We start from the raw sequence: 27,347 nt of genomic DNA, 5'->3' as shown, positions 1-27,347 counted from the left end.
ACAACCCACTGCAGATCACGAGTCCTGCACATGTACCAATATACTGTATGTTTAGTAGTGTTCACTAGTTATGAATTCAATACTGGCCACAACCAGAAGCCATCTGGAACCAGAGGACCACAGCATGAAGACCCTTGCCCTTCCCTGGTCAAACACTACATGGCAGCCTAGTTGTCATTGCCATAGGGCTGTGGCAACATCTGTGTGATTTTATGTTTGTCAGGATGACACAAACGTCACCCTTTTTCATTAGAGAAGAACTTCTTGAATCCTGAATCTCTTCCAACTTTTCTTCTTTCCACTCACTCCTTTTCCCTACCTTTTTTCTTCTTTGCTTTACCTCACTGCCACCTTCCATCCTTCCCCTATTCTTTCCTCCACTCTTTCATTCCTTCCTTCCTCTCCCTTCCTTTTTCCCTCCTCACCTTCCTCAGTTTGCCTCCCTGCTTGCCCTCTCTCCTTGTCTCTGTCCCTCCCCCACCTCTTTGTTACTCCTCTCTCACCTGGTTGAGCTCTGCTTCATGTCGTAGCCTTTCTCTCTCTCTCTGCTGAGGCTCCTGTTGCCATGACAACAGCCCGCTTCCACCACAGCCCTCTGCTTCAGTCCCACTGGTCCGACCCAGTCCGCCTCCCAGTTCGAGTCCGGGCCTGTACTCCATCTGCTCGCTCAGCCACATCTGGGTGCGCACGGCGGGCTGGATGGGGGAGCCCCCGCCAGCCTGGTGACCCAGCGTCAGGCCTCGCTGGCTGTGTAAGCCAAGGCCAGACCCCGCCCCTACCCCTGATGACAGCCTGCTCTCCGGCAAGGCACTGTAATTCAGGTCTAGACTGCTGGGTTTCATAGGGGAGGACATGGCTGAAGATCGGGATGAATCGATACCAGCAGATTTAGCACTCAGGTTGTAGCGATAGCAGGGGTTAGCGCCAGGTGAGCGCAGCAGCAAACCTTGTGAGACTGATGAGGAAGAGGATGAAGGTAGATATGGGTCCACGGTTGAGCCAAGAGGGTCCTGTCTGTACCCATATAGCAGTCCTCTATCTAAGGAGCCATGTGAGTCTGGGTTGCACCGATACCCGGACTCCCTAGCAGAGCTCTTTTCAGCCCCAGCTGACAGCCTAGTGAGGGAGGACCACCTCCGGATGGGCCAGGAGTCCTTCATGTCCAAACAGCCTGGTGCACTCAGAGGAGATGTGGCTGGCATGAGCAGCTGGCATGAGCTGCTCCATGGACTAGTGCTGCTAGGAGAGGGTGGCATGCTGAGTTTGACAGAGCCTGAGGAGGATGGGGACGGCATGACATGGGCTGTGGGGAGGCTGCCGCCTACTCCCCCACCCTGGCCAGAACGATGCTGGGTCAGTGGCTGGAAGGATGAAGGTGTGGTACTGGAGCTTGACTGGTCTGTGGAGAGAGACATATCATTAGAAGCATTATACATTATCCATTATACAGTAGGGCTGATATGCTGAAGCTGATATGAGAACAGCTAGAACAGTCTATTAAATTCTGAAAATTGCATCCCATTAATATAATGCAGCCTTTAAAACCAGGGGAAGATAATACATGAGCAGTATATACTGCAGCTGCTTCAAAACCACATACACAAACCACTGGACGCTTCAAAGAGATGCTAAAATTTGCACAGATGCACGGTTGCACACAATTCAATTATTACATAACTTTCATATATTACATAACTTACTGTAAAACTGTTATTTCACTGACCAGAGTTTTAGTATTTACACGCTGGTCCTGACACTACCCATCATACTCCATCATAAGCCCTAGGTTACCTCTGAACATACTGTCACCCATTATCAGGTTTTGCCTCTCTGTTGGCATGTCAAGGCTTTGCATTTGAGTTTCAAACATGTTCCAAGAGTTTTCCCTGCCATTTTTGCTAAAAATATATATTCAAGATTCTTTGGCTGAAATTTTGCAACTTGAGAAGCACCAACATTGCCACATCCACCCTATTCAGCTATACAAAATACTTGGACACACTAATGGCCTTGCATCAAGTTTTTTGTTGAAAATAAAAACTTTTTTGCATTAATAATCTATACTGTTTTTTTTTTTTTTGTTTTGTTTTGTTTTTGTTTTTTACTGTGTTCTTCTATCCTGTGATTGTAAAGGTTCTGAAACAGGGTTTTGAACCTTTTATGTCTCTGAGGTTGAATGACATTCACTGAGTTTGAGTTTCAGTGTTGTTGGTTATTATTGCATTCCTGGTTGAGTTGTGTTGCTTGTATCATTTTGTTATATGTTGAAGTGTCCTTGCTTTCATATCAAAGCTTTTGTTTTGTTTTTGCAGCTTTTCAATGATATTCACTAAGATTGCGTCTCAGTGTTGTTAATATATTTATGGGTGTTATTGTATTTCAGCTTGTTCCTGTTGTGGCTCTGGTTGTAAATCATTTCATCCTACAAAGTAAATCTAACAATGGGTTAATAATAAATGTACTTAATGTAATGATAGAAGGGCTCCAATGGTCTAAAAAAATAAAGACAGTCAAAGTTGTTACACTATTCTCTGAATATATTACATTATTCAAAAAACTGTTTTATAAAGTAGTCATTTTTGCATAATGTAATAACGAGCCTCTCCTGAAACTGTGTGGTGTCCCCTAGGGTAGCAGACCTCCAGCTTTCAAAACCTCTGACCTAAATGGTCTAGAGGAAATACAACATTAACATACAAAGTAGCTGATATACATAACATTAGCTAATGTTATGGATAGGTGAACCACTCATATTAGCAAGTCTTATGTTTAGTTATGCTCCACACTCCACAAAATCTGAGGATAATTTTAGTGTAGGTTTTCAATGTTTCAAAACCACAATGGCACAGAGAGCACTGGGCACTCCTAGTTTTATTCAACTGAAACAGAAAGACTTCACTACAAGCACCATGGCAACAGGACCACCACATACTCACACCCTTCTCAACTCTGTGTGTGTGTGTGTGTGTGTGTGGGTGGGTGGGTGTGTTATTTCAGTGTAACAGGGGAACACCCCCATTAAAGCTAACATCATTTTATTCCCAGCAGGATTACATCCAAAACGGAGCCATCTGCTTCCTACATGGCTTCGATTAACATTAGCAGCTGAGCTTAGATCATGAAAGTAGCCTCACATACTTCCATGCTTACGCTGTTGGTTGACGATATTCTGCTGTGTTCAAGTAATCGCCAACTTATATCAATATTCATGGCTTTAAATAGTAAATTACAGAGAGATGTGTCTCACTTTTTGAACTCTGATTGAGGAAATTCCATGATTCTTATTTTCACCTCTGTGGCTTGCCAGAAATTTACCACAACCAGACAAGTCACTTCTGGCTTAAATTGTAAAGATAACTTTGGTACACTGACCACCCCACCCACACACACACACAAACACACATACACATACAGAGAACCCCCAAACCCCTTTAGTTCCCTCCGGACATAATGAGCCTCTCAGTCATTATAATGAGATCACTGGGTCTGCTCATCTGTTACAGCAGTAAACCTCTTAGAGCAGCAGCACTGACATCCTGTCGGTGCATTTAGAGTAATTGAGATGCTCAAGAGACCACTGGTAGGGGGGCTAAGATCAGCCAGATCTTCCTGCAGCTGAACTGGGAGGCTGCAAAGTGTGGAATGAGAGGTATTTTTTGAACTTGGACTGAACATGGCAGCAGTAAACATATCATCCCCTGAGATACGACTATCAACATGATGTCATCGTCTAGAACTGAAGAGGAGCTGTCACTCAGTGAAAATAACCATTACAAACTTTATTTACTGCATACTTTTTTGATGAGATGAACAATTGGTACTTTGCCCTGTAAGGATGCATTTTTTTGATTGGAAAAGAAAAAAGGACAAAAGTCAGGAAAATCTAAGTAAAAAGTTGATAAATAAAAAGCAAAAATATTAAATAAAATTTAAAGATACCTAAATAATAACTGCATTCCATAATACATGCATAAATGCATTAAACAACATTTTAAAAATGTTAAAGTTTTTGTGAAACAGGAAAAAAAACTTGATTGTTTTTTTCAGTATTTCTCAAGGAAATAAAGTTAATTTCATACAGGTTTCAGAGGGGTTAGGGAGCATTTAGTATGATTTTTACAGGCCCACAGCACACAATGATCATAATAAATCTGTAGGGGTTGACTGGGCTGTTAATTAATAACAGTGACCCCACTGATAGTGTCTAGAATTCTACTGGAGGCATGGAGCATCATTCTTCAAAAGATGTTCCATCATTTGGTGTTTTGATGATGGTGGTTGAGCACTGTCTAATGCCTCGCTCCAAAATCTCACATAGATGTTCAACTGGTTGAGATGTAGTTAGTGCAAAGGCTATGGCATATGATATAGGCCTACATCATGCTCATCTTCATCAAAGCATTCAGTGAACCCTTGTGCCCTGTGGATGGGGGCATTGCCATCCTGGAAGAGGGTCCAGCATTTAGGCCTGTAGGGTTTTCTTGGTCGACGCCACATATGCACTCGCCCACTTTTCCAGAATATGATGATCATTTTTTTCCAGATTTCTGTAGAAAAATGCCATTTTCAAATGTATATTTGTCTTTGTAATGAAGGCTTTATGCACTGCAGCCTTGCTTTAATATCCCTCAGTGTGTACAGAAAACCTTTGGAAGAATGGAGCTCCATCCCTCAAGAGATTCAGAGACTTGAAGAATCTACGCCAAGGGTCATCGAAGATGTTCTGGTTGCTCGTGGCAGACCAACACCATTTTAAGAGTTGTTTTTTCCCTTAATTTGTCACCCGTCTGTAAGCAGAGAGTCTCATGATCACAACTTAATGATGCTGTGATCTCAAGATATTCAGCTTTGTTTTCTCATGATCACAACTTAATTATCTCAAGATATTAATATCTATGCCTGCAAGTGATTCTGCACCTATAATTTAAGCTGTCAGTAAATCACTCAAAACATTGTAGTGAACCACAATGATAATTTTTTTCAGGCACTGTATTGTTACTTCTACGCCTATACATAGTGAGTCATAATAGCCATTACACCTCTCCTTGAAGTTACTTTTCTCTTTGCCACATTATTATACTGTACAATAGATATGGCCAAGACAATCAGTTCAGCTCCCTAGCCTAAGTCCTGAGCCTGAAGAAGCCAGTTAACCAATTATTCAACATTAGCTTGATGGATTGATGAAGGTTCTTTATCCTGGCTCTTAGCTGATGACATCTAAGGTCAGCTGACATGCAAACAAGCAGATTAGCCATAGCAATGGCCACAACAGTTGAAATTGAATAGAATCTTTACTACGTGCAAAAAACAATCACTTCTATATTAGAAATGGGAGGACATTCAGTCCCTCGTCTCCACACTCTGCTCCATGTTCAGTCTTCCTGATGAATTTGTGGAAACAAAAACAAGCACTTAAAAATGGTTATCTGCCTTCCTCTTCAGAATCACAAAACTGATATCAAGCACATCTGGCTTTGGTGTTACCTGTGAATATATGATAAGCTGTAGGTAAGCAAACCACAAACATTTCACTAGGAAGTGTTTCAATACGTTTGTGACACTGGCCCATGAATCAAGGCCAAAACATTTCAGGGTCAACATCCTCTATGTAGTACAGGATATAAAATCATGTTGCTGCTGCCTGGCAGTGAACATCCCCATTAGATCCTGCTGACCTATATTTACCTCCAATCCTTAACCGGAGAGATGACCTAGACATTGGACTGGGCTGGGCTACACACACACACACACACGCACGCACACACACACACACACACACACACACACACACACACATCACACTATCTCCATCACGCTATCATAATTTGTACAAAACTGCCCCAAGCACCAAGCAGCTTACATCTACATGAACCAGTGTCCAACCTAGAGACAGTAATCTAAGCCAATGTTGTATGTTTTTAGTCTGAAACTTACGATGCTCCATACACGAAACCCTACACAAAAAAAATATCTCAAAACAGCTTTCCTCTAACCACAAAACAAAAAGATAATGCATTCATTTAAAGCAAACAATTGCTGCATTTGCATGCACTTTAGCAACCATGTTATATTCCCCGTGGACTGCAGTTACCAATGGCTGTTTACAGGTACACATGTGCAAGAAAACAGAGCAAACAAGGAACGTGACACAACAAACACAATTAACACAAACAAATGCTAGGGAGAGTAAAACCTTCACTGTCAAGGGTACTCTGGAGGTAGAGGGAAGATCTGTTTATTGACCTACTGCGTTTAAACTGGATGTTTTCAATATTCAGAATAACTTAACACATATTTAGACGTTATTCAATTTCTTGCTTAACCATACACAGAAGAAACCAGATTACTGTGAGTAAAGGCGTGTGAGTAAGTGCATGTAAACACCTGGAAATCCAGCTCAGACATCTCATATGTGGGACAGGAAATGTGATTTGGATGTAGCCAGATCCCCCAGGCCTCGACTCAGTCTAAACTATGATGAGCTCCAATGAACCAGAATGAGGCCATGCTACTGCCTTAGTTTTCCAAGCAAACACAATATGAAAAGAGGGAAATTCATCACTGATCCCAGCAGTGGACTCTTTGATACTTGCGCATAAAATTTCATAAACACATGCACATGCATCCAGCCTTAACCTTAACTACTGTTAGGATTGGTGTTGAGGAACCCCTAGAATTGAAAGTGCACTCAAGTGACAATGGAGCAGTGCAATAGTCTTTTCTGCTTTTTTGTTATCATCAATATGTGCCTGTTTTAAATATTTTTCCTTTAATTTATGTGAAAGGGTAAAATAATCCAATAGTGATCCTAAGGCCACTGTGCTAGATTAAAGGAAAGGGAACCTCCCTGACCACTTGTCATCAGGGTAAACCTTTTTCTAAATCTGGAAGCAAATCCTACAATGACCTGGGGAAAATCCTCTGCTCTCCTTCAGAACAAGGGTAAGAAACTCTCCATTCTCCCTCACTTCACTGCTACTGTGGCCAAGAATCAGACTGCACTGGCAGAAGTTAAAAAGCTCTCCACTACTATCTGAATGTTGAATTTGGTCATTAGAATTCACCTTGTCCAGAGGACAAACCCACAGATTTGAGGACCCAGCTTTATCATCAGCCTTGATTGATAAAAAACATTAAACTACTCTGGACTCATTAGCTACTTTGGGTGATGTGTAATCCCTGGAGCTGGGGACTGTCAAGGCTCATTGCTGTATTAGGGCTGTTGGCTTAAAAACAAATTGCCCAAACTGCTGAATCAGAAAAGGACATAGTCATAATGTGTTATTGAGGATTCTGGCAGTTCCAGGGACACTGACACAATGGACAAGGGACACAATGCTCTTTTTCTATGTGAACTGTTTTTATGGTCTAAAATTGCTTATTGATCCTTTAAATAGTGGGTAATAGCTAGGCATGAAAAGACATTTTGTGGTGATTCAACATTCATGATGACACAAATTCAATAAAATGCGATTAAAGGTAAGCTAATAAAGGTTTACAGATAGAGCACAGCACTGTTCTGATTTTTTAATAAATTCTCTTTGTGATCAGTAAGTTCAAATCAAGTAGCACAACCAGTGGTTGAAATAGCCTGGTTTTGCTGGGGAAACACTTAAGCAATTAGAAGGCTTCAGGAGCATGCTCCTGCATGAACATTTCATTAAAAATTTGTGCAATTTAGTGGCATTTAATGCATTTTACGGATGTAATCTAGCAATCTTTTAACTTGTTTTTTTTTTTGTTGTTTGTAGGAGCCATGAAGTAACGTATGGTGAACTGTAATTTTGTGGTTTAAATTTGGGTTATTTTGGTTATTATATTTTGTTATTTTTTGTTGGTTAATATCACAGCAACTGGGTCACAGGGATATGGGTGGTAACCTCCTAGTTAATATAATCACCTGGGCACTGGCACGGCGGGAGATATAACAAAGAAAGAGGGTGATGACGGGAGAGGCCGTATTTTTTGTTGACCGCTGTTTTTGCTTTTGATCGCTGTGATTGTTTTTTTTATACTTTGAGCACGTTACAATAAGTTGTTCTAATTCTTTAATAAAACTCGTTAAACGTATTTTTTGATCTCAGCGAATATTTTGTTTGTACAGCGTGTCGGACAATCAGCAAACACCCTAAGCTCAGCCTCTCAGCGACTTCTTTGTTTATTATAATAGTCGCTACATTTTTGTCAACAAAAAAAGGCATTAAAAAAAACAACACCGGACAGCGCAGGGGATTCAAGGATCAAATGGGAGAACGGATCATCGGAGATAAATGACGGAGGAAGGCACCGGCTCTCAATTATTACAACATCGGGAGAAGCACTCAAAAGCCAGGTATGCTTACCGATGTATATGCGCATTAAGCTGTGTAATAATGGAAGGAATGCGGCTTGCATATTCTGTGCTCTGAGTCCATTGGGGACAATTGTTTGATGGAACCGGTTGGGAGAGTGGTCATCCCGATTGCTGGCATTGATTGTGTGGATCCGGTGCTGTAAATTCTCCTTGCTGTCAGATGAGGAATCTAAGCTTTGTCTCTTTGAAATTGCCGCTGCGCTGCTGATGTGTATGTGACGTTTTCTGGAGGAATTTTCTTTCGGTCTGTGGAAGTGTTTGGATGCACAAATGTATTGAAAAGGAACTGGAAAAAGGAAATAAAAGAGGAAAATGAGTCAAATAAATGCTGTTGTTTCTAGTGCTGAAATGGAGAGTGGAAAAAGGCAATCAAAGCTCACTGCAAAGGCTATGGAGAATAAAATTGAAAAGCTTCAACGGGAAAGGAAAATGAGTGTGAATAAAGTTAAAGGGCTCATACCACAAATGAAATCATTCATGAGAAACAAGGAAAATGTCTCACAGGTACAATCTTTTTTGGAGAGTTTAACTGAATATTGTGAAAATGCCACCATGTCACATAACATGTTGATTCCTTTACTCCCTGAGGAAGAACAGAAAAGACACAATGAATGGTTTTCTAGCATTATGGGCTACAGCAATACATTTAAAAGGGATGTTGAACAATGGTTGAATGAACCAGAGGAATTAATCCACGTCTTTCATGCTCAAGCTGATTCTGGTGAAATGAATGAACAAATATCCTCTCCAACAGCTGATGAACCTCAGCTATCAGCTGCTTCCATAATCAATACAGATGACATGCAAGACAATGTAAAACCAAGCGACAGTGTGTCAAATGTGGGAAGCGGAGGTTCCAAATCACAAAACTCTGCTGCAGGAAGAAAGTCTGTTGCTTCCAGTGTTTCTTCTGCACGTCTCAGAGCAGAGGCTGACTTGGCAGCTTTAAAGATGAGGCAAAAATTATTAAAAGACAAACATGAACTGGAAGAAGAGGAGGAACGGCTACGTAAAAGGAAGGAGCAGCTTAAACTGGATGAGGAAATTGCAGCAAACATGGCTAAACTGAATGTGCTCAAGTCTCGGAGCATCCTAAGTGGGAAAACCTCTGTAACTAAGCGCTCAGATGGAATGAACTCCTATTTGGAAAAGGGACAAGGGAAAGCACAGACCCTCAGTGCTAAAGCAAAGACATTTGTACCCCAAATGTCACAACAGGAAATCAAATATATTCATCAAGAGGCAGGAACAAGACTTAAGGAGAAAAATCCATCTCAGTTAATTTATCCTGAACTTGTGTCACTTAGCACCTATGAACCCAAGCTGCATGCAGTGAATCACAGTCCTCAAGAAAGAACACAAATGCAAGATGGGAATGCCTTCGAGGTAAATATTGTTCCAAATGAAGATCAAAACAATATGTTTGGCATTATGAGGAAACAAAATGAGATCACAGCACTGTTGGTACAGCAGCAATGCCTTTCTTCGTTACCTAAGAGGGAGATACCAGTGTTTGATGGTGATCCATTAAAATATCATACATTTGTGAAAGCTTTCGAAAACAGTGTGGAGAGGAACACAGCGAATCACAGTGACAGACTGTATTTTTTGGAACAGCACACAAAAGGTCATCCCAAAGAACTGATAAGAAGCTGCCAGCACATGGAGTCTGAGAGAGGATATGCTAAGGCAAAAGCTTTGTTAAAGGAGCAGTTCGGAAATGAGCAGAAGATTGCATCCGCATACATGGAAAGAGCTCTTTCATGGCCATCAATCAAAAATGAGGATGTAAAAGCTCTGCAAGATTACAGCCTTTTTCTCAGAGGTTGCTGTAACATCATGGAAGAGGTGCAATACCTGCATGAACTGGACATGCCGGCTAACATGTTAACCATCATAAGAAAGTTGCCCTACAAATTTCGGGACAAGTGGAGGTCTACAGCCTGTGAACTGCAGGAAAGGCGAGGCCAGAGAGCTACATTCATTGACATTGCAAACTTCATTGAGAGACAAGTGCGGATTCTAACTGACCCAGTGTTTGGAAACATACAGGACGCCCCATCACTGACAACTAATAGAGGCATGAATAAGCCTAATCAACAACCTCGTTCTGGAATTAAGGGAACCAGCTATGCTACCACTGTAGCCCCTGTGATAAACAGAACTCAGCCTGGAGCTAAAGGAAAGGAGCGTGTCGAGTCGGCAAGGAGGACATGCATCTGCTGTGGAAGAGGACATACATTAGATTTGTGTCCACAGTTGGGAAAGAAGGCACACAAAGAGAAGATAGGCTTCTTAAGAGAAAATGGTGTCTGTTTTGGCTGTTTGTGTAGTGGACATATCAGCAAAGTTTGCAGAAAACGGATTACCTGTGCAGAATGTGGTCTGAAGCATCCAACTGTACTTCACATTCCTCAAAGAGAAAAGGACAAAGATTCTGACCAAGCTGAGAGGAAATCAGAGTTGTCAGTGGACAGTGCTCTGATGTCCAGTGGGCTTACAGGGGCTGGTGATAATGACTGCAAACTTCCCATAGTTCCAGTACAAGTGAAGTCGAAGAAGGGTAGTAAGATTGTCACCACCTATGCTTTCTTGGACCCAGGAAGCTCTGCAGTGTTCTGTACAGAGGCCTTAATGGAGAAGCTTGATCTTGTAGGAAAGAAAGTCCATATTTTGTTACGGACGATGGGCCAGGAGAAAATTGTGAGTAGCCATGTTGTGCCAGGACTGGAAGTGGCTAGTTTGACTGAGGAGCATTTCTGTGAGTTGCCCAAGGCTTACACACAAGCATACATGCCTGTCCACAAGGGAAATATTCCAAAACAGAGTGATATTCAGAAATGGCCTCATTTAAAGCATGTTCATTTGCCTGAGATTGATGCAGAGATTGAACTGTTGATTGGGACAAATGTTCCTAAAGCCTTGGAACCCTTGCAAGTCATTCGCAGTGTTGGAAATGGACCCTATGCAATCAGGACAATGCTGGGCTGGACTGTGAATGGGCCACTGAAAGGAGACAGTGGTGATGCTGTGGATGGTGAGCAGCCCAAGTTAACAGTGAACAGAGTGTCAGTTGTGGATTTGGACCAACTTTGGCAACAGCAGTTTAAGGCAGACTTCCCCGAATGCAGCATGGACGAACAGCCTGGCATGTCAAGGGAGGATCGGAAATTCATGGAGCTGGTCACAAGTTCAGCAAAGCAGGTCAATGGCCATTATCAGATCAATTTGCCATTGAGGGAAAAGGACATTAGCATGCCAAATAATAGAAAAATCGTTGAGCAGCGTGCCTTGCACCTGAAAAGGAGGCTTCAGAAGGATTCCTCATTTCATGCTGACTATACGGCCTTCATGAATGATCTTGTTGCCAAAGGCTACGCTGAAAGGGTGCCTGAAGTGGATTTGGAACGTAGTGATGGCAGGGTCTGGTACATCCCGCACCAAGGTGTTTACCATCCTACAAAAAAGAAGATCAGGGTTGTTTTTGACTGTGGGGCAAGTTTCCAAGGAACATCACTTAATGCTCATCTCTTACAGGGTCCAGATCTTACCAGTTCGCTGATTGGAGTGGTGAGCAGATTCAGGAAAGAATCAGTTGTGATCATGGCGGATGTGGAATCAATGTTTCACCAGGTCAGAGTACCACCAGAGGATGCTGATTTATTGAGGTTCCTCTGGTGGCCTGCTGGAGATTTAAGTCAAGACCTTGTGGACTTCAGGATGAAGGTGCATCTCTTTGGGGCAACGTCCTCTCCCAGCTGTGCCAATTTTGCTCTCAGGAAATGTGCAGAGGACAACAAAGGACAGTTCAGCCAGGAAGCAGTGGATAAGGTTCTACATTGCTTTTATGTGGATGACTGTCTTGTGTCTGCGGCTTCAGAGGAGAAAGCTGTGTCTCTTTATCATGAGCTCGTTGCGATCTGTGCTAAAGGTGGATTCCAACTCACAAAGTGGATAAGCAACAGACGGGGTGTTCTAGCTGCAATACCTGAAGAGCACAGAGCTAAAGACATGAAAAGGTTGAACATGGACCAGGATTTGCCACCTGTGGAGAGAGTGCTTGGTGTGGAGTGGTGTATCCAGTCCGATACCTTCAAGTTCAAGATTGTTGTTAAGGACAGACCACTCACCAGGAGAGGAATCCTCTCTACAGTCGGCTCCATCTATGATCCTCTTGGTATCTTGAGTCCTGTTGTCTTGTCTGCAAAGAAGATCTTAAGGGATCTGTGTAGGAGAGCACTTGGCTGGGATGATGCCATACCCCACACCGTGGCTCAGGAATGGACAAGTTGGCTGAGTGAACTTTTCCATTTGGAGAAATATAACATCATGAGATGTCTGAAACCTCTGGACTTTGGCGAGGTGACTACAGCACAATTACATCATTTCTGTGATGCAAGTGAAGATGGGTATGGAGCAGTGACTTACCTGCTGTCACGAAATGCACACTCACAAGTACACAGTGCTTTTGTCATGGGCAAGGCTAGGGTGGCGCCACTGAAACCTGTGACCATCCCCCGAATGGAGCTCATTGCTGCCACCATGGCCAGTCGCATTGATGTTTTGTGGAGGAAAGAGCTGCACATGGATCTTCAGGACTCTGTGTTTTGGACTGACAGTACTTCGGTGCTCAAATACATCAGGAATGAGACTTCCAGGTTCAGAGTCTTTGTTGCCAACCGAGTCACAGAGATTCACAAGGCTTCACAACCCTCTCAGTGGAGGTATGTTGAAACTGCAAGTAATCCAGCTGATGTCGCCTCCAGGGGTGTGAAAGTGGATGCATTTCTCAAGAATGCAACATGGGTGTCGGGGCCGAGTTTTCTCCTTCAACCTGTGAACGAGTGGCCTGTCAATCCTGGGGATGTTCATCAACTTCCAGCAGATGACCCTGAGGTCAAAAGGGCAGCCACAGTGAATGCTCTACAGGCCAGCGAGGAGGCTGATGCAGTGACCCGCATGATCCACCACTTCAGCTCTTGGATCCGTTTGAGAAAGTCAGTAGCTTGGATCTTGAGATTTAAAACTTGGCTCTCATCTCTCTGTCAGAAGAGGAAACAATTGAACATGGCTCTTGCACAGTCTGGCTTGGATATGGAACAACGACGATGTTCATTGGAGAAGGATATGGAAACATTCAAGAGAAAGATGGCTCCAAGTTGTCTATCAGTGGAGGAGCTGGAGAAATCAGAGCTGGAGATCATCAAGTTCAGCCAAAGGAAGAGGTTTCCAGAGGAATTCTCCATGCTGGGAAAAGGCAAAAGTGTCAAGGGTCATAGTCACATCCACAAACTCTGCCCACTAATGGAGGATGGTGTTCTGAGAGTTGGTGGTCGGCTCAGTAGGTCATCTATGCCAGTAGAAGCTAAACATCCCATAATACTGGCAAAAGACTTGCATATCTCAACCCTTATTCTGAGACATGTCCATCAAGAGGTGGGACATAGCGGGAGAAACCACATGTTGTCCAAGCTGCGGGAAAGATACTGGATCACGGGAGCTAGTGCAGCCATAAGGAGTGTTCTGTCAAAATGTGTGACCTGTCGACGATTGAATGCTCAGCCAGTGTCTCAGCAGATGGCAGACTTACCTTCCGAAAGGATTGTTCCAGATGAACCTCCATTTACTCGGGTTGGAGTGGACTATTTTGGACCTTTTGAGGTGAGGAGCAGAAGGAGTGTTGTGAAGAGGTATGGGGTAATTTTCACCTGCATGGCCATAAGAGCAATCCACATTGAAGTGGCACCTTCACTTGATACTGACGCCTTCATAAATGCTCTCAGACGCTTTATAGCGAGACGTGGCCAAGTACGTGAATTGCGCTCTGATAATGGGACAAATTTTGTAGGAGCAGAACGTGAATTGAAGGCATCCATTGAGCAGTGGAATCAGGCACAGATTAATGACGTCCTCCTTCAGAAAGGGATAAAATGGACTTTTAACCCCCCAGCTGGTTCCCATCATGGAGGTTCTTGGGAAAGGTTAATTAGATCAATCCGCAAAATCCTCAATTCCACCTTGAATGTACAGAGTTTGGATGAAGAAGGCCTTCACACAGTACTCTGTGAAGTGGAAGCCATTATCAATGGCCGACCGATTACAAAAGCTTCCATGGATCCTCACGACCTGGAAGCATTGACACCTAATCACCTGCTGCTGTTGAAAGCTTCACCATCTTTGCCACCAGGAGTCTTCCAGGAGGCTGACATGTATGCTCGCAGGCGATGGAAGCAGGTTCAGTACATGTCAGACCTGTTCTGGAAGAGATGGGTTAAAGAGTACTTACCTCAATTGCAGGAGAGACAGAGATGGTCAGGAGTGAAGCGCAACCTTGTTCCTGGAGATCTGGTGCTTATAGCGGACAACACAGCACCTCGTAACTCCTGGGTCATAGGACGAGTCCTGCAAACTTTTCCGGACAGAAGAGGCTTTGTGCGTCAGGTGCGCATCAAAACAAAGAGTAGCTGCCTGGATCGGCCTATAACCAAGGTCTGTTTGCTACAGGAAGCTGATGCTGGATGTGGAGCGGCTGGTGTGGATTGATGCCTTGACCTCTGCTTTGACCTTTGACTAAACTTTGACACTTTGACTGACAGTGACTGTGAAGATCACAGATCACTACAGGGCTATGTGCTGGCAACCTCTGGCCCTACTGACTTATGACTTTTCACAGGATCAGGAGGAAGGAAGAAGACAAGAAATGTAAAGTGATTATGTGGATTGATTATTTTTATTTCATGACTCCTATTGTGCATAATGTGGGTAATTATTGGGTGATAGCACAATAATTAGGGGCTGGTGTGTAGGAGCCATGAAGTAACGTATGGTGAACTGTAATTTTGTGGTTTAAATTTGGGTTATTTTGGTTATTATATTTTGTTATTTTTTGTTGGTTAATATCACAGCAACTGGGTCACAGGGATATGGGTGGTAACCTCCTAGTTAATATAATCACCTGGGCACTGGCACGGCGGGAGATATAACAAAGAAAGAGGGTGATGACGGGAGAGGCCGTATTTTTTGTTGACCGCTGTTTTTGCTTTTGATCGCTGTGATTGTTTTTTTTATACTTTGAGCACGTTACAATAAGTTGTTCTAATTCTTTAATAAAACTCGTTAAACGTATTTTTTGATCTCAGCGAATATTTTGTTTGTACAGCGTGTCGGACAATCAGCAAACACCCTAAGCTCAGCCTCTCAGCGACTTCTTTGTTTATTATAATAGTCGCTACATTGTTGTTCATCTCAAATGTTTTTTTTTTTTTAAATAATATATCATTTTAAAACCCATCTGTGTGATGGAGCAGCTGCTCCATTTGTAACACCAAATAAAAAAGAAATTAGGACAGGAAAGAAAGATGCATATATGTTTCCATAACATTACATTCACTGACTATAGCACAGTGCAGATATCAAGAGGCTTCAACATACATATGATCTGGGATTGCGCCCCTCTTTTAACTTTAAGACTGACTGAAACACAAAAGAGTGCTTCAATCTGACTTTACTGAAACATGGAACCCTGGATCTCCGATTTGACGGTAGCTGTGCATATTCACTGTTCAGAACATGGCTGGGGTTAGAGACAATGTTGCTGGCCAGCCTTGGGATATTGGTATGGCAGATTGATCGATAAAATTTCTCAAGAGGTTGTCCTACAGTGGTGCTGGACTGTTTCAGATGGCAGCTTTGAGCCACATTATCCCTGTGTGTTATTAATAGACAGCTGGGGCCCGGAAGTGGTCTATGTAATGGTAAAAGTAATAATCCATAGCACTAAGCACTTTGTCTGTTTTCCCACAGCAAGCATTATAGCAGTCACTGCGTGTTGTAATATTAGGACTGTTGAAAAAGTAAGCTACTTACTTTAAGTCGCTTTGGACAAAAGTGGCTACTAAATGACATAATGTAATGTAATGAACACCATGAAAGTAACCAGACAAGTAAACAGACAAAGAAAGTAGTGCTACATACAGAAATTCAAACAGCAACTGAGATAAAAAGGGTGGGGAGGAAGTGCACGCTGGTTTAACTACTATGTGGTGTCCTATGTGGTGCTTTGGAGGTAATAAACTCTGACTCTGACTCTCTAGCTAACCCAAAGATGTGTACACGAAACCAGACATACCATGACAGACAGAAGAGCAGACATAGCTACTGGAAGAACAGAGAATCGCTCCTGTAGTGTTTCTTCAACATTCACTCAGCCATGGTGTACCACCATAGAAAGAACATTACCATCAATAAAGAGCAAATTAACAAAACATGATGATGTATCTCAAATTACCTCAACAAGCACAAAAAGCCTTGGCCCAGTATTTAGAAGCAGCTCTTTAAACAGAGTCAGTCAAGAGTCAAAAACTACAAAGTTTTAGTGCCACAATCTGCACTAGAGGCATGGCTAAATATTTAATATCATCTACAGTCAATAAAGACACAAGTAACAACAGGCTCATTTCCCTCACAAGCTGGGCATCATGAAAGACGTTACAGTAGCTATGTAAGACTCATATGACTGGGTGGTCTTTTTCTAAACATTTGGTTGCAGTTCCTTCAACTGTGCCTGTCAGTGCAGCCACAGTGAAACGCTGTGTAGCCAGACGAACATGCCTGAGGTTTTCACATTGTAAGGTAGAATTTACAGCGATCCAGTCATTGAACATTAAACATTAAACATACCTCAGTACCAGCTTACTATTCCATTTTGTGAGATAGCCTTAGCCACAGGGTCAAAATAGGAGGCAGACTCAGCATTTCGAGGATGTAGTGATTTATTCACTGTGTCCCAATAATTAGTGCTCATAAATATCCAAAATTGTATAAAGAATACACTGAAGTAGTAATAACTCAGGTAATAGGCTTTCAGCAATACTACATCCCTCATTTTCACCCCTCCTTGGCTGAATCAGCTGATCTATATAAACCATTTCCACACCTGCAACTCCACCTGAGGACTAGTCTAACCAGCCTCTTTCTCAACAGGGGACCTCTCCATCCCAAAACGTTTTAAAGCAGTTAAAAAACTTATGAGGAATAACTTAGGAAGAATATTAATCTCCTCATTAGAGTAGGTGTGTGTGTGCATGTCTGTATGCTCTGTCAAGATGCCAGCACATGTGTGCTAAGAGTTGTTTAGGAATGTTGTAAAAGGTGAAATGCCAGAATAGAACAGTGTCCTACCTTCCACACTGTCGGAGCAAGAGGTGCCGATGCCTGTATCGCCGCTGTCAGAAGCTATGCTGTGGCGACGCCCACGACTACTGTTACCAGGGCCTGAGGGGTTGCCCTGCCAGGCTGGGTCATAGCCAGGCACCCATCCTGGAGAACTGGTGTTACTGGAACCTAAAAGCAACAGAAAGTCATTAGCAACACTAGTTATTCAATTTAGGAAACCTAAAAAATAGGCAATTACTAAAATGTGTAATTCTGTAAAAATGAACTGATTGAAATAACCGTTTTTTTGGGGGGGGATGATGTGGATTATATTTATGTTTACTAAGGAAGACTTTTTTACTTTTGCTTTATTATTGACTTGTTGTGATATGTGATTTAGGGTGGGGGATCAGTCACAGCCGCTGGGGGGAAGGACACAGGAATGAGGGAGGGCAAGAAGACAATGTAATTATGCTGCCCTATTAGGAAATAATTGAAAAATCAATATAAAAAATTGGTCATAAAAAGGAAACCTAAAACGGGGTCTCTTTTCAACTAAATGTAGAAAAACATTCATTACACATGATAATACATTCTTTACACTCTGAACGAGGGATGCATTTGTTTAAGCAGACATTTCCTCTTTTTTCAACTGTCATGAATTCTATTTCAGTGCCATTTCAGGCCACAGACTGACAATTAGAGCAGTCACCTAGTTCAGCTGAATGCACTAAATTATAGGTCAGTCCAGATTACACAGCGCATCTGTGACATAAACTACATGTGTTGTTGGTGTACAACAGCAGAGTAAACCGCTGCAGTGACATGACAACGCAGTGACACTCTGTGACTTATCTGGTTCAGTGGTTTGGCCGACCAGCCTGTATCAAGTATGGCCGCCCTGTTAGTACAGGATGTGCTCGGGCTGCCACATGTGCTCGGGGCCTGCGTTTCCGAATGCTGTATCATATTATGATTGGTTACGCCAGGACGTTTCCATTCTGAGTGGTTTAAGCCAAAAAGGGGTGGGTGCTTGCTGATACATTTTGTAATCGCAGGACTCATAACGACACCCCCAGTAATGAGATCATAGAGCACATCTTTTTGTTTGCTAACATTAGCACTAACCTTACCAAGAATTAGAGAATCTATGTCAGCTAACGATTATTTCAGATGACTCTTGCTACTTTTAATCAAAAACATTTTCATTAACATCAACGTGCAACATTTATTAGTTGCCATAGCTGCTGTAATTTCTGGTATAAAATGTTTGCATTAATACTTGAAAGGGATAGATTCTTTGTGTTGTTCAAACAAATCAATCACACAAAATATTTATCTTAATGATAATATAGGTAGATATCACAAATGAACAGCACATTTTAATCAAATGAGCCTATCTGCATCTTTTTGGCTAGGACTAAATTGGTTAAGATGCAAACAACAGCTGTAGATGATATTCATGCAGCTAACAACTACTAAACCACAATATTTTGCACCAAAGGCATTTCTTCAGCGAGGAGATGTTTTTGGTATTCTACGAAATCTCATGGTACATCACAATGACATATTTTCCTCCAGGGATCATGAATGTGCTGAGCAAATCTGAAAGAGTTCAATAACAACTGTTATAGTAATTGCCTTCACAGATTGAAAGTTTTGCCTGATGGTGGCACTCAAGTTTAACCAAGTCAAGTCAAATGTATTTCTACAGCACTTTTAAACACGATACTAATTGATCAACTAAGCGTGTAAAACCGAAACGAATAAACACAAACTGTTCAATATGGTGCAAAACCCAACCATAAAAACACACAACAAAGTGCAGTCTTACAAACACAACCACTGTATGAGAACCATACAACCACACACTTGATGAATTAATGAATATGCTGGAAGTATTTTCCTGCTTGTTTTAAATTGGCTGAGTACACTTTTGCCTGAATGGTCATTGATTTCATATTGTTATCCCAAATCACTGAATGAAAAAAGGTATGTCTGTAAATGAAGCAAATAAAGCGGACACTGGAAATGGTAAGTGTTTTTTTCTCCTTAATGTACCAACATAGCAAACCACAACAAAAACCATGACCCAAAAACTCCAATTCAAACCAAACTGTGGGTTCAATGACCTGTTACACCCTTATGACCAACACACTTTCAAATTAGCTAGGACAAGAAAGACAAGGAAAACAGATAACATAGCAGAATTAATACATGTAAGCCAACGTCAGCACTTAACGTAAAAAACACGATAAACAATATAAAAGCACATTCAGCAGAAGCAATTAACATTTAGTCAAAAGCCAAGGAGAAGAGATGGGCTTTAAGCTGAGTTTTAAAAGGCTCAGTAAAGGGGGCAGATCTGACTTGGGGTTGACTGTTCCACAGTGTGAGGAAGAAGGCAGGGTCACCCCTAAGCTTGAGCTGAGCCCATGGGATGACCAGAAGTGATTCATCTGATGACCTGAGCGATCTTGACAGAGCATAGGGAGATAGGTCAGATAAATAAGAAGGAGGACGTGCTTGAAAAACACATAATAAGACTTTAAAATCAACTGTAAAACTGACACGAGACCAGTGAAAAGGGGCAAGAGCGAGATCTGCTCCCACTTAAAATCCTAGCAGTAGCATTCAAGCATGAATGTGCAGAGCAAATCTGAAGAAATAAAAACCACTGGAGTTATTACAGATGGAAAGTTTTGCCTAAAGGTGACACTAGAAGAAACTTTACAGGGTCACCAAGATCAATAGGGTTTTTTGTCACTCACATACATGCTTGAGCAGTGTGTGTATAAAGCATAGTTTGCTTCACCTAATTAATAACAGTAAAGGCGAGGACTAGAGTGTCCCCTTAGCTGGAAGTTTGCCCTATTTTCAAAGTGTAATCCAGTTAGACAGGAGTCATTTAGCCTGTCCTATATTTGTGATAAAGAGGAAGGAGGGAGACGAGGTGGAGAAGAGCAGAACAAAGGAGAGATTTTCCTGTACCGTCTGCCAGTAATAAGCACAATGTCACACTCCCATCCATCCATCCATCCATTCTTTTTGTAGGTCAGAGATGCGGTGGCAAAAGGTCAAGTGCATATTCTTTTCATTTCTTTATTTCATTTTTTAATCTTAGGTTTCTCAGCCGGCAGTGTAACTGTCATTCTCTACTTAACCCTTCCACCTCCTTCACACTGTAGATGTAACACAGAACCCAGCTACATCCACCTATTTTTATCAAAATTTTGAATTTACGCATAAAACAACTTCTGTAGGTCTCCACCATCAGCAGAAAGAGGTAAATAATGAAACACCTTGAGCAGTCTATTGACTTCAGAAAACTGCATCTCTTTGCTGTAATGCAGCCTTTAAAACCAGGAAAAGACAACACTTATGCCAGATCACAATTTTACAATATCCAAAATCTCAGATGAAATCTAGTCTTATGTCACAATATCAATATGAAATCAATATATTGCCCAGCCCTGATTTCACACCCTGTCCTGTTTCTTGACTGCATTTGATCAGCCATGTATACTGAGAACTGCAATAACCACTCTTCCCATAGCAAGCAGGTAATTCAGTCTCTCCATCTTCTGTTTGGCCATCAGCGTTTTACTACATAGCATTTAAGAGCACTTTTCAGGAAAATTTGCATAATGTAGTTAATGGAAACCCACATTAATTAGCATTTACTTTTACCAGATTTTTCAAATGTGCTTTAAATTTGCAAAACATTTTGGATGGAAACATAGCTAAGGAAGATATCACCACTACTCTCCTACATGACAGCTAGGGGAATAAGTGAAATGATGACTTTTTTTTTTCCAAAATGGGTCAACTATACCTTTAAGGTCAATTCATACTTCTCAGTCAAAATGCCGCCGTAGCCACTCCTGTGTTTGTGGCTCCTGCTGAGGCTGCTTTTGTAGTTTACATACACCTCTGCAAAAATGTGCACACAGTAGATCTTGCAAGATTGCAAGATCTGTGACTGTGGTTGATTTCCAATGAGAGTAAAGAAAATATGAAGACAACTGCCTTGAACTGAGGAGGATTGCAAATATTTTGTACTGTTGTCAATTAATCCCCAAATTATTCTGCAAGATGTCACTCAATTCATGATGAAAGGTCTCCAAAATATCGCTCTGGACACCTCCAACATCTCTGGGAGTGAACTCTGTTCCAAATAATGCACACAGAGCAATTGCTTCTGCTTTTATTTGTTCTGCATTATTGCAAAATTAATAAAGACTTGTGCCTAGTGTTTACACAATTGGCTCAGTGTGCACAGACACCGGTGTGGGCCACTACTGCAACACTTAAATGAGGAAGTGAAAATTGGGCTTAACGTACATGCCACGCCAACCTGACAGCACTGTCGCGTGTCTGCAGTCTTTCCTGTCTCCTTTTATTGTGAACTATGTAATAAAAAGGCAAAATTACCGATAAAATACCATTTTACAATAGAAAAATCATTGGTTATCAAAGTGGCTGTGAAAGCTCCGGATGCATTTCAAAGCGAGTGAGAGCAGTTCATGTCAAGGTTAAAGAGAGTTTTTAGAGAGAGTGCAGCAGTCCCACTTCCTGTTAATCTCATCCGCCACATGAGACACAAGTCTTTATGCTGGAAACTGATCTGACACCGATCTTAAGAGCTGGCTGGAGTTACAGCAAAGTACATGCATACACATTATGTGTGCATACTGCAGAGCAAATATTCCTGCATGAATAGGTTCAATTTTCAGTAGCAATTATGTTGAGTTGACAAGTGCTGACTGAGAAGTTGTTTGTCCAATCGACATGGCTAAGGGGAAGCTGTTCAAAACTACTGAGCGTTAAACTGATGGTGTAGACATACAGAAACACAGGCATAGTGATGATTCTTACTTACACAAAGAGGAAGAGGCAGAGCAGACAGCATTTTTTTCTGCTAGAAACTCAAAATTGAAATTGATTTTCTTCTACCATGACCTTGAGTTTCTTCAAAGGTGCAAATACATGAAATATGGGCTATTATAATAATTATAATAATAATAAGCATTATTGTTGTTGTTATTATTATTTAGCCATCACTTTCATCAACAAACTACAATATCACAAGTGGTAGGCCTACTGTAAAAGAAAGGGCCCTATTACAAATTTGTTAAGAGATAAATACACAATTTGGTGTCTCAAGTTGCCAGTGAGGGCGACTCTTGTTCTGACATTTTGCACAAAACACAATCAAAATTCAAATTAATTTTCCTCTACTGTGACCTTTTTTAAAATGTGCATATGAATGACATGCAGGCTCTTATTACTATTGTTGTTGTGGTTGTTGTTATTGTTGTTAAACTATGACCTTCATAAAGAAACTAGAATATCGCAAGAGGTAGGAAACACTGATGTCCCTGGAGCAGTTTCGTGCTGTCTGGTGTCTGTAGCTGCCAGTGAAGGTGGCTCTGCTTGTAAAATGTTGCACAATACATGAGATGTCAGAACAAGGGGAAGCTCAGTCCCCCCATATGATAATGCAACACTGCCTTTTAAATTCACCACGGACAACAGAAAGCGAACGAGCCCTCGATATTCAAATATAATTATCTAGTTTAGCGGATTAGCCACGAGCCTCCGACCCTGTGTGTTGCCACTTTATGTTCCTATTATATAAAATCTGTTCTGCTTGCTGGCAACGGGACAAACTGGCAGCCGAACAAACCACTGGTCTCAATAACGATGTACTACAAAGTCAATAACGATGTACTACAAAGTAGAGAAGTAACGTTCAGCCTGACCTGAGATACAGTACACTTCCTCCTGAAAAAGCCAACTCACACACTACGACATGTAAATGCAGCCCGTCCTTGTATACAGCGTCTTTTACAACAGTCGTGTATTCTTAGTGCTTAGCTGTGGTGGTGGCTAGCTGTTCTGGGCCTTAGCTACAAACACAACAGCGTCGCCGCTAGCTTAGCATCCTCCCGTTACTCTCACCGGACCGTTATACGGCCATCTGGGCGGGCTACAGTCCTGCTGCTCTGCCGTTATATAAGTTATACACGTTTAACGTACTGAATGACCAAGGCTTACCTGTTTTATAAGATTCATATCCATCCTCAAAATCGCCTCTGCCCCACATTGTGGGCAAATTCATCTAACTCAATCAGGAATTGATGGCAGTCTGACCCGATGAGAAAAGAAATAAAACGAAGCCGAATAGTGAGCTCCGAAAAGACAACAGAAGATTTCCTCAGGGGCTCTGCATGGTTTTATGGCATCTCAGCGTAAAACCGAACCGCTTGTCAAATTTGCCCTATCTGAGAAAAACGTCTACTGTGCCAAATCTGGTCCGTAAATTGAGTGTGAATGTACTGAGGTTGTGCGGAAGGATGTGATCTCAGCAGGCTCCTCCTCTCCGCTCAGACCGCAGTACTGCTGCCAGCACAGCGCTCCAGCACACTGCGCGCTGCCGCCTTCACGGCACGGCGGACAAGGGGCAATCGCAGGACATCCGAAATCATTTGTTTAAGTGCAGACTATGCGTTTTCAAAGCGAAGGGTGCACCACCTTGTTATGATGTGGTGAGGAATGTTGAATGGCACTGACTCTTGATAAGAATACCACTTCTTCATGAGTTAAGGACAACTCTTTTACCCCATTATAACCCCAAATATAAGAGCATTTTGCTCCGACTCAAGACAGGCATTTCAAAGTGTTATAGTAATTCTACGGGTTAACAACCTTGGCATGAACCTGAGGGTTTTTATCCTTCCTCAGCCTCATCCTTAACATTAGTAAACAACCTTTTGTGCCCTCCCATTTGAAACTGTGTGATCTGGCTTAAATATAAGTTACAGACAACCTGCAGCAGATATTACTTATTTTTCTTAGGTTAAGTTAATTGTAGTCATGTGAATATAACTCTAATGTGCCATTGCATTATGTTGGTTTTGCTTCTGTTTGACACCTGTTTTGACACCTAATAGGCAAAAATCTGCAAATAGAGAAGTCACAAATGTCATGTGGCCCATGTGAGGAGGGCCATTTGACACTCACATTTTAGGTCCACAAATGCGTAAATAGTGCATTATTAGTGTTATAATATTTTTGTCTGATACTGTTTACATTTGTAAAATATGTAGTCTATCATTTTTATGAGCAAGCAAAATATATGTTTTCTATATGCATAATTGCAAATGACAGTATTTTTGTGGGTATAACTGAATGAAAACACAAAAAATAGGCTGTGTTTGCAGATGGTGAAATATTTATGGAGCATGTGATTTAAACAGGTGTGTGTTGTCCTCTCTGGGTTACGGTAGTGGCACAGATCTGCAGGATGAAAACAATAAGACTCAGATAAAGGGAAGTCACAAAATGCCACGTGGTCCACAAACAGTTGAAATATTTGAGGAACATGGTGCACACATGCGGATTGTCTGCTGTGGCTTAGTTGTTAAAGTTCAATATAAACATCCATATGTCGCCCATGTGCTTGTTATACTTCATCGGTGTCAATGGATCCTGTTCCAAGATTCTGAAATATTAGTATAATAATCTAAGAGAAATATTTGGGTTAGAATTAGATCCAGATAGCCTTCTTTTAGAAGTCCCTAGATACATTACAGTTTTTTTCAATCGCTTTACCTCCTTTGTCAACTCAGAAATGCTGGTATCAAAACAGTTAATCCATAGGCCTAATGAGTGGTGCACTTCCCAAAATAACACATTTTGTTTGCAAAAGGCTCTTACCATGACAAAACATTTCAAACATGCAGCAAAAGCACATTTTGTCACCGCCCAATACAACTCGCAGTCAGGTGAGTAAATCCAGCCACTCACTCACTTCATACTCAACACCAAAATGCAACACACCTTTTTTAGTCTGAGCAGGTTCAACCTTACTTTTTTCCTGTGTGTATTGCAGTCATATTTTTGACAATTTACATAGTTACATATTGTAAAGCAAGTAGCAAAATCCAATATTTCCCTCAACTCAACTTCTGCCCTAATGAGTAGATTTCTTCTATCAGCTTTACTGTACTGTAACACAGCTGACAGCAGAACACAAAATACAGCTGTCAGTTTGAACAAGGTTCTCCTGTGAGCTGCACATTCAAATGTGAACTTACAGTAAAGAACTGCATCCAAACTCAGAAAAACTTTGAAGTGAAATTATACTGTATTGATGGGAAAAACTGAAATATGGTAAGTCACATACAGTATTACACAGAAAAACTCAAAGGAGTTGAGAAAAAAAAATACAGAATACAATTTATAGGCCCCTTTTTTGTAGGTGTATACTGATTGATTGGTGAATGGTGATTTGTGGAACGGGCAGTGATGCAGGTGCACTAGTGATTTCACAGTGATGCAGGTCATTTCTATCAGCTGTGAGCAGATGTTTTGCTTTTGACTACCATAGTGAAGTCAATGGAGTCAGGGCCATGTAAATGACACATGTGACAAGTGTTGTGCAAAAGAGCCTGAAAAATGGTGGTGGTGGTTTGGAGGTGAAGATGATGACAAAGTGGATCCCAGTTTCATTATACTGGAAAAAGCGAATGAAAAAAACTGTAATGAGACTGGCAAGGTCTGTTTATTTCATATAAAGATATTTTTGGCCAGATATTAGTTATATTGGGTAAGTGAAAAAAAAAAAAACTTCAGTTGAACAAAACAAAACAAAACAAAACAAAACAAAACAAAACAAAACAAAACAAAACAAAACAAAACAAAACAAAACAAAACAAAACAAACAAAAAAAAAACATAATGGAATGTGTGCCACTAAAGAGCATTATTTTCATATTGCTCTGTAAGATTTGTTGTCAAACGTATCAGCACCCATGTTGAGGGCTTCTATATAAATTGGCATTTTGGTTATTACACGTCCAATATCCCTTCATCCCCCTCATAGTCTTACAGCCTACTTGTAACAATGCAGAAACACAATCCTCCCCCACTGAAACAATGCTTTTGATGCGATTTCTTTTATTGGGCTGGAATATTGATTTGTCTTATATTCATAGTTGCTGAATGTGTCTGATGTGTTTACAGGCATGTTAAAATCTTCAGAAAGAATAACACTCTCAACACTGCAGAGGGATGTTGCAACCAGACGGATCCAAACCTACGCAGAAATATAGAAGAATGACAACTTATAATGATACAGAGCTCTCACCAGCAGGTAATTTGTTATTTTGATTAGATCTAAAACCAGACTGTTGTTAATTTAGTAGGCTAAGCTGGGTCATTTTAAGTCATTTAAATTGATGGGTGAGAGGAAATTGTTCTATGATGGTTCAATTCAGTGAAGAACTTATAACGGTGAGTACAAATGGAAACGCACATTGTGTCTAACACAGACGCCCTCCTGGACCCGTGGGTGGGGCTAGGTCTGGCCCAGAGGTTCTCACATTTTTTCAGTAATATACCCCATTGGAATTTTTTTTTTTTTTCAGCCAGATAACCCCTGGTAATGAAAAATATATAAATAAATAAATAAAATAAAATAAAATAAAAAGCAGAGGTCCAACCCAGCTCTATTAGTATGTGAAACAACTCCTTGTTGTATTGCTTTTATTCTTTTTTTTTTTCTTTCTTTTTTTTTTTTTTTTTTTTGACTTACTTGCTGGTCATAGTGAACAAATGTCCTCACTTGACGAACTCAGAAGCGGATTTAAACCACAAACACAAACCCTCTGGAACCTGGACGGAAAACTGAATATAATCTGTGGTTGTCAAACTTAAATTTACATTTTTGTTGAACTTAGAATAGGTTGATTATTTTAGGAATTCTGAAAAATCTCACATTCCCCCTGCAGCACTTCCTAGGGGTACGTGTACCCCCCAGCAAAGCAACAGAA

The 27,347-nt window shown here is 41.3% G+C and overlaps 1 protein-coding gene across 2 annotated transcripts in view; it reads right to left on the bottom strand.

The window, feature by feature from the left end:
• The window catches only part of cep85l (centrosomal protein 85L), a 32,672-nt gene extending 8,793 nt beyond the window's left edge, over positions 1-23,879 (bottom strand). For both annotated transcript variants that reach the window (XM_030046891.1, XM_030046893.1), the window contains exons 1-3: positions 23,570-23,879; positions 17,537-17,698; positions 504-1,399 (exon numbers count right to left, since the gene is read on the bottom strand). In XM_030046891.1, coding sequence (XP_029902751.1) covers positions 504-1,399; positions 17,537-17,698; positions 23,570-23,633 — 1,122 coding nt within the window. In that variant the 5' untranslated portion in view covers positions 23,634-23,879. The remainder of the gene's footprint in view (positions 1-503; positions 1,400-17,536; positions 17,699-23,569) is intronic.
• Between the last annotated feature and the right edge of the window lie 3,468 nt (positions 23,880-27,347).

Source organism: Myripristis murdjan, chromosome 24 (genome assembly GCF_902150065.1).
Source record: "Myripristis murdjan chromosome 24, fMyrMur1.1, whole genome shotgun sequence".
Lineage (NCBI taxonomy): Eukaryota > Metazoa > Chordata > Actinopteri > Holocentriformes > Holocentridae > Myripristis > Myripristis murdjan.
This window is presented reverse-complemented; position numbering and strand designations above follow the sequence as displayed.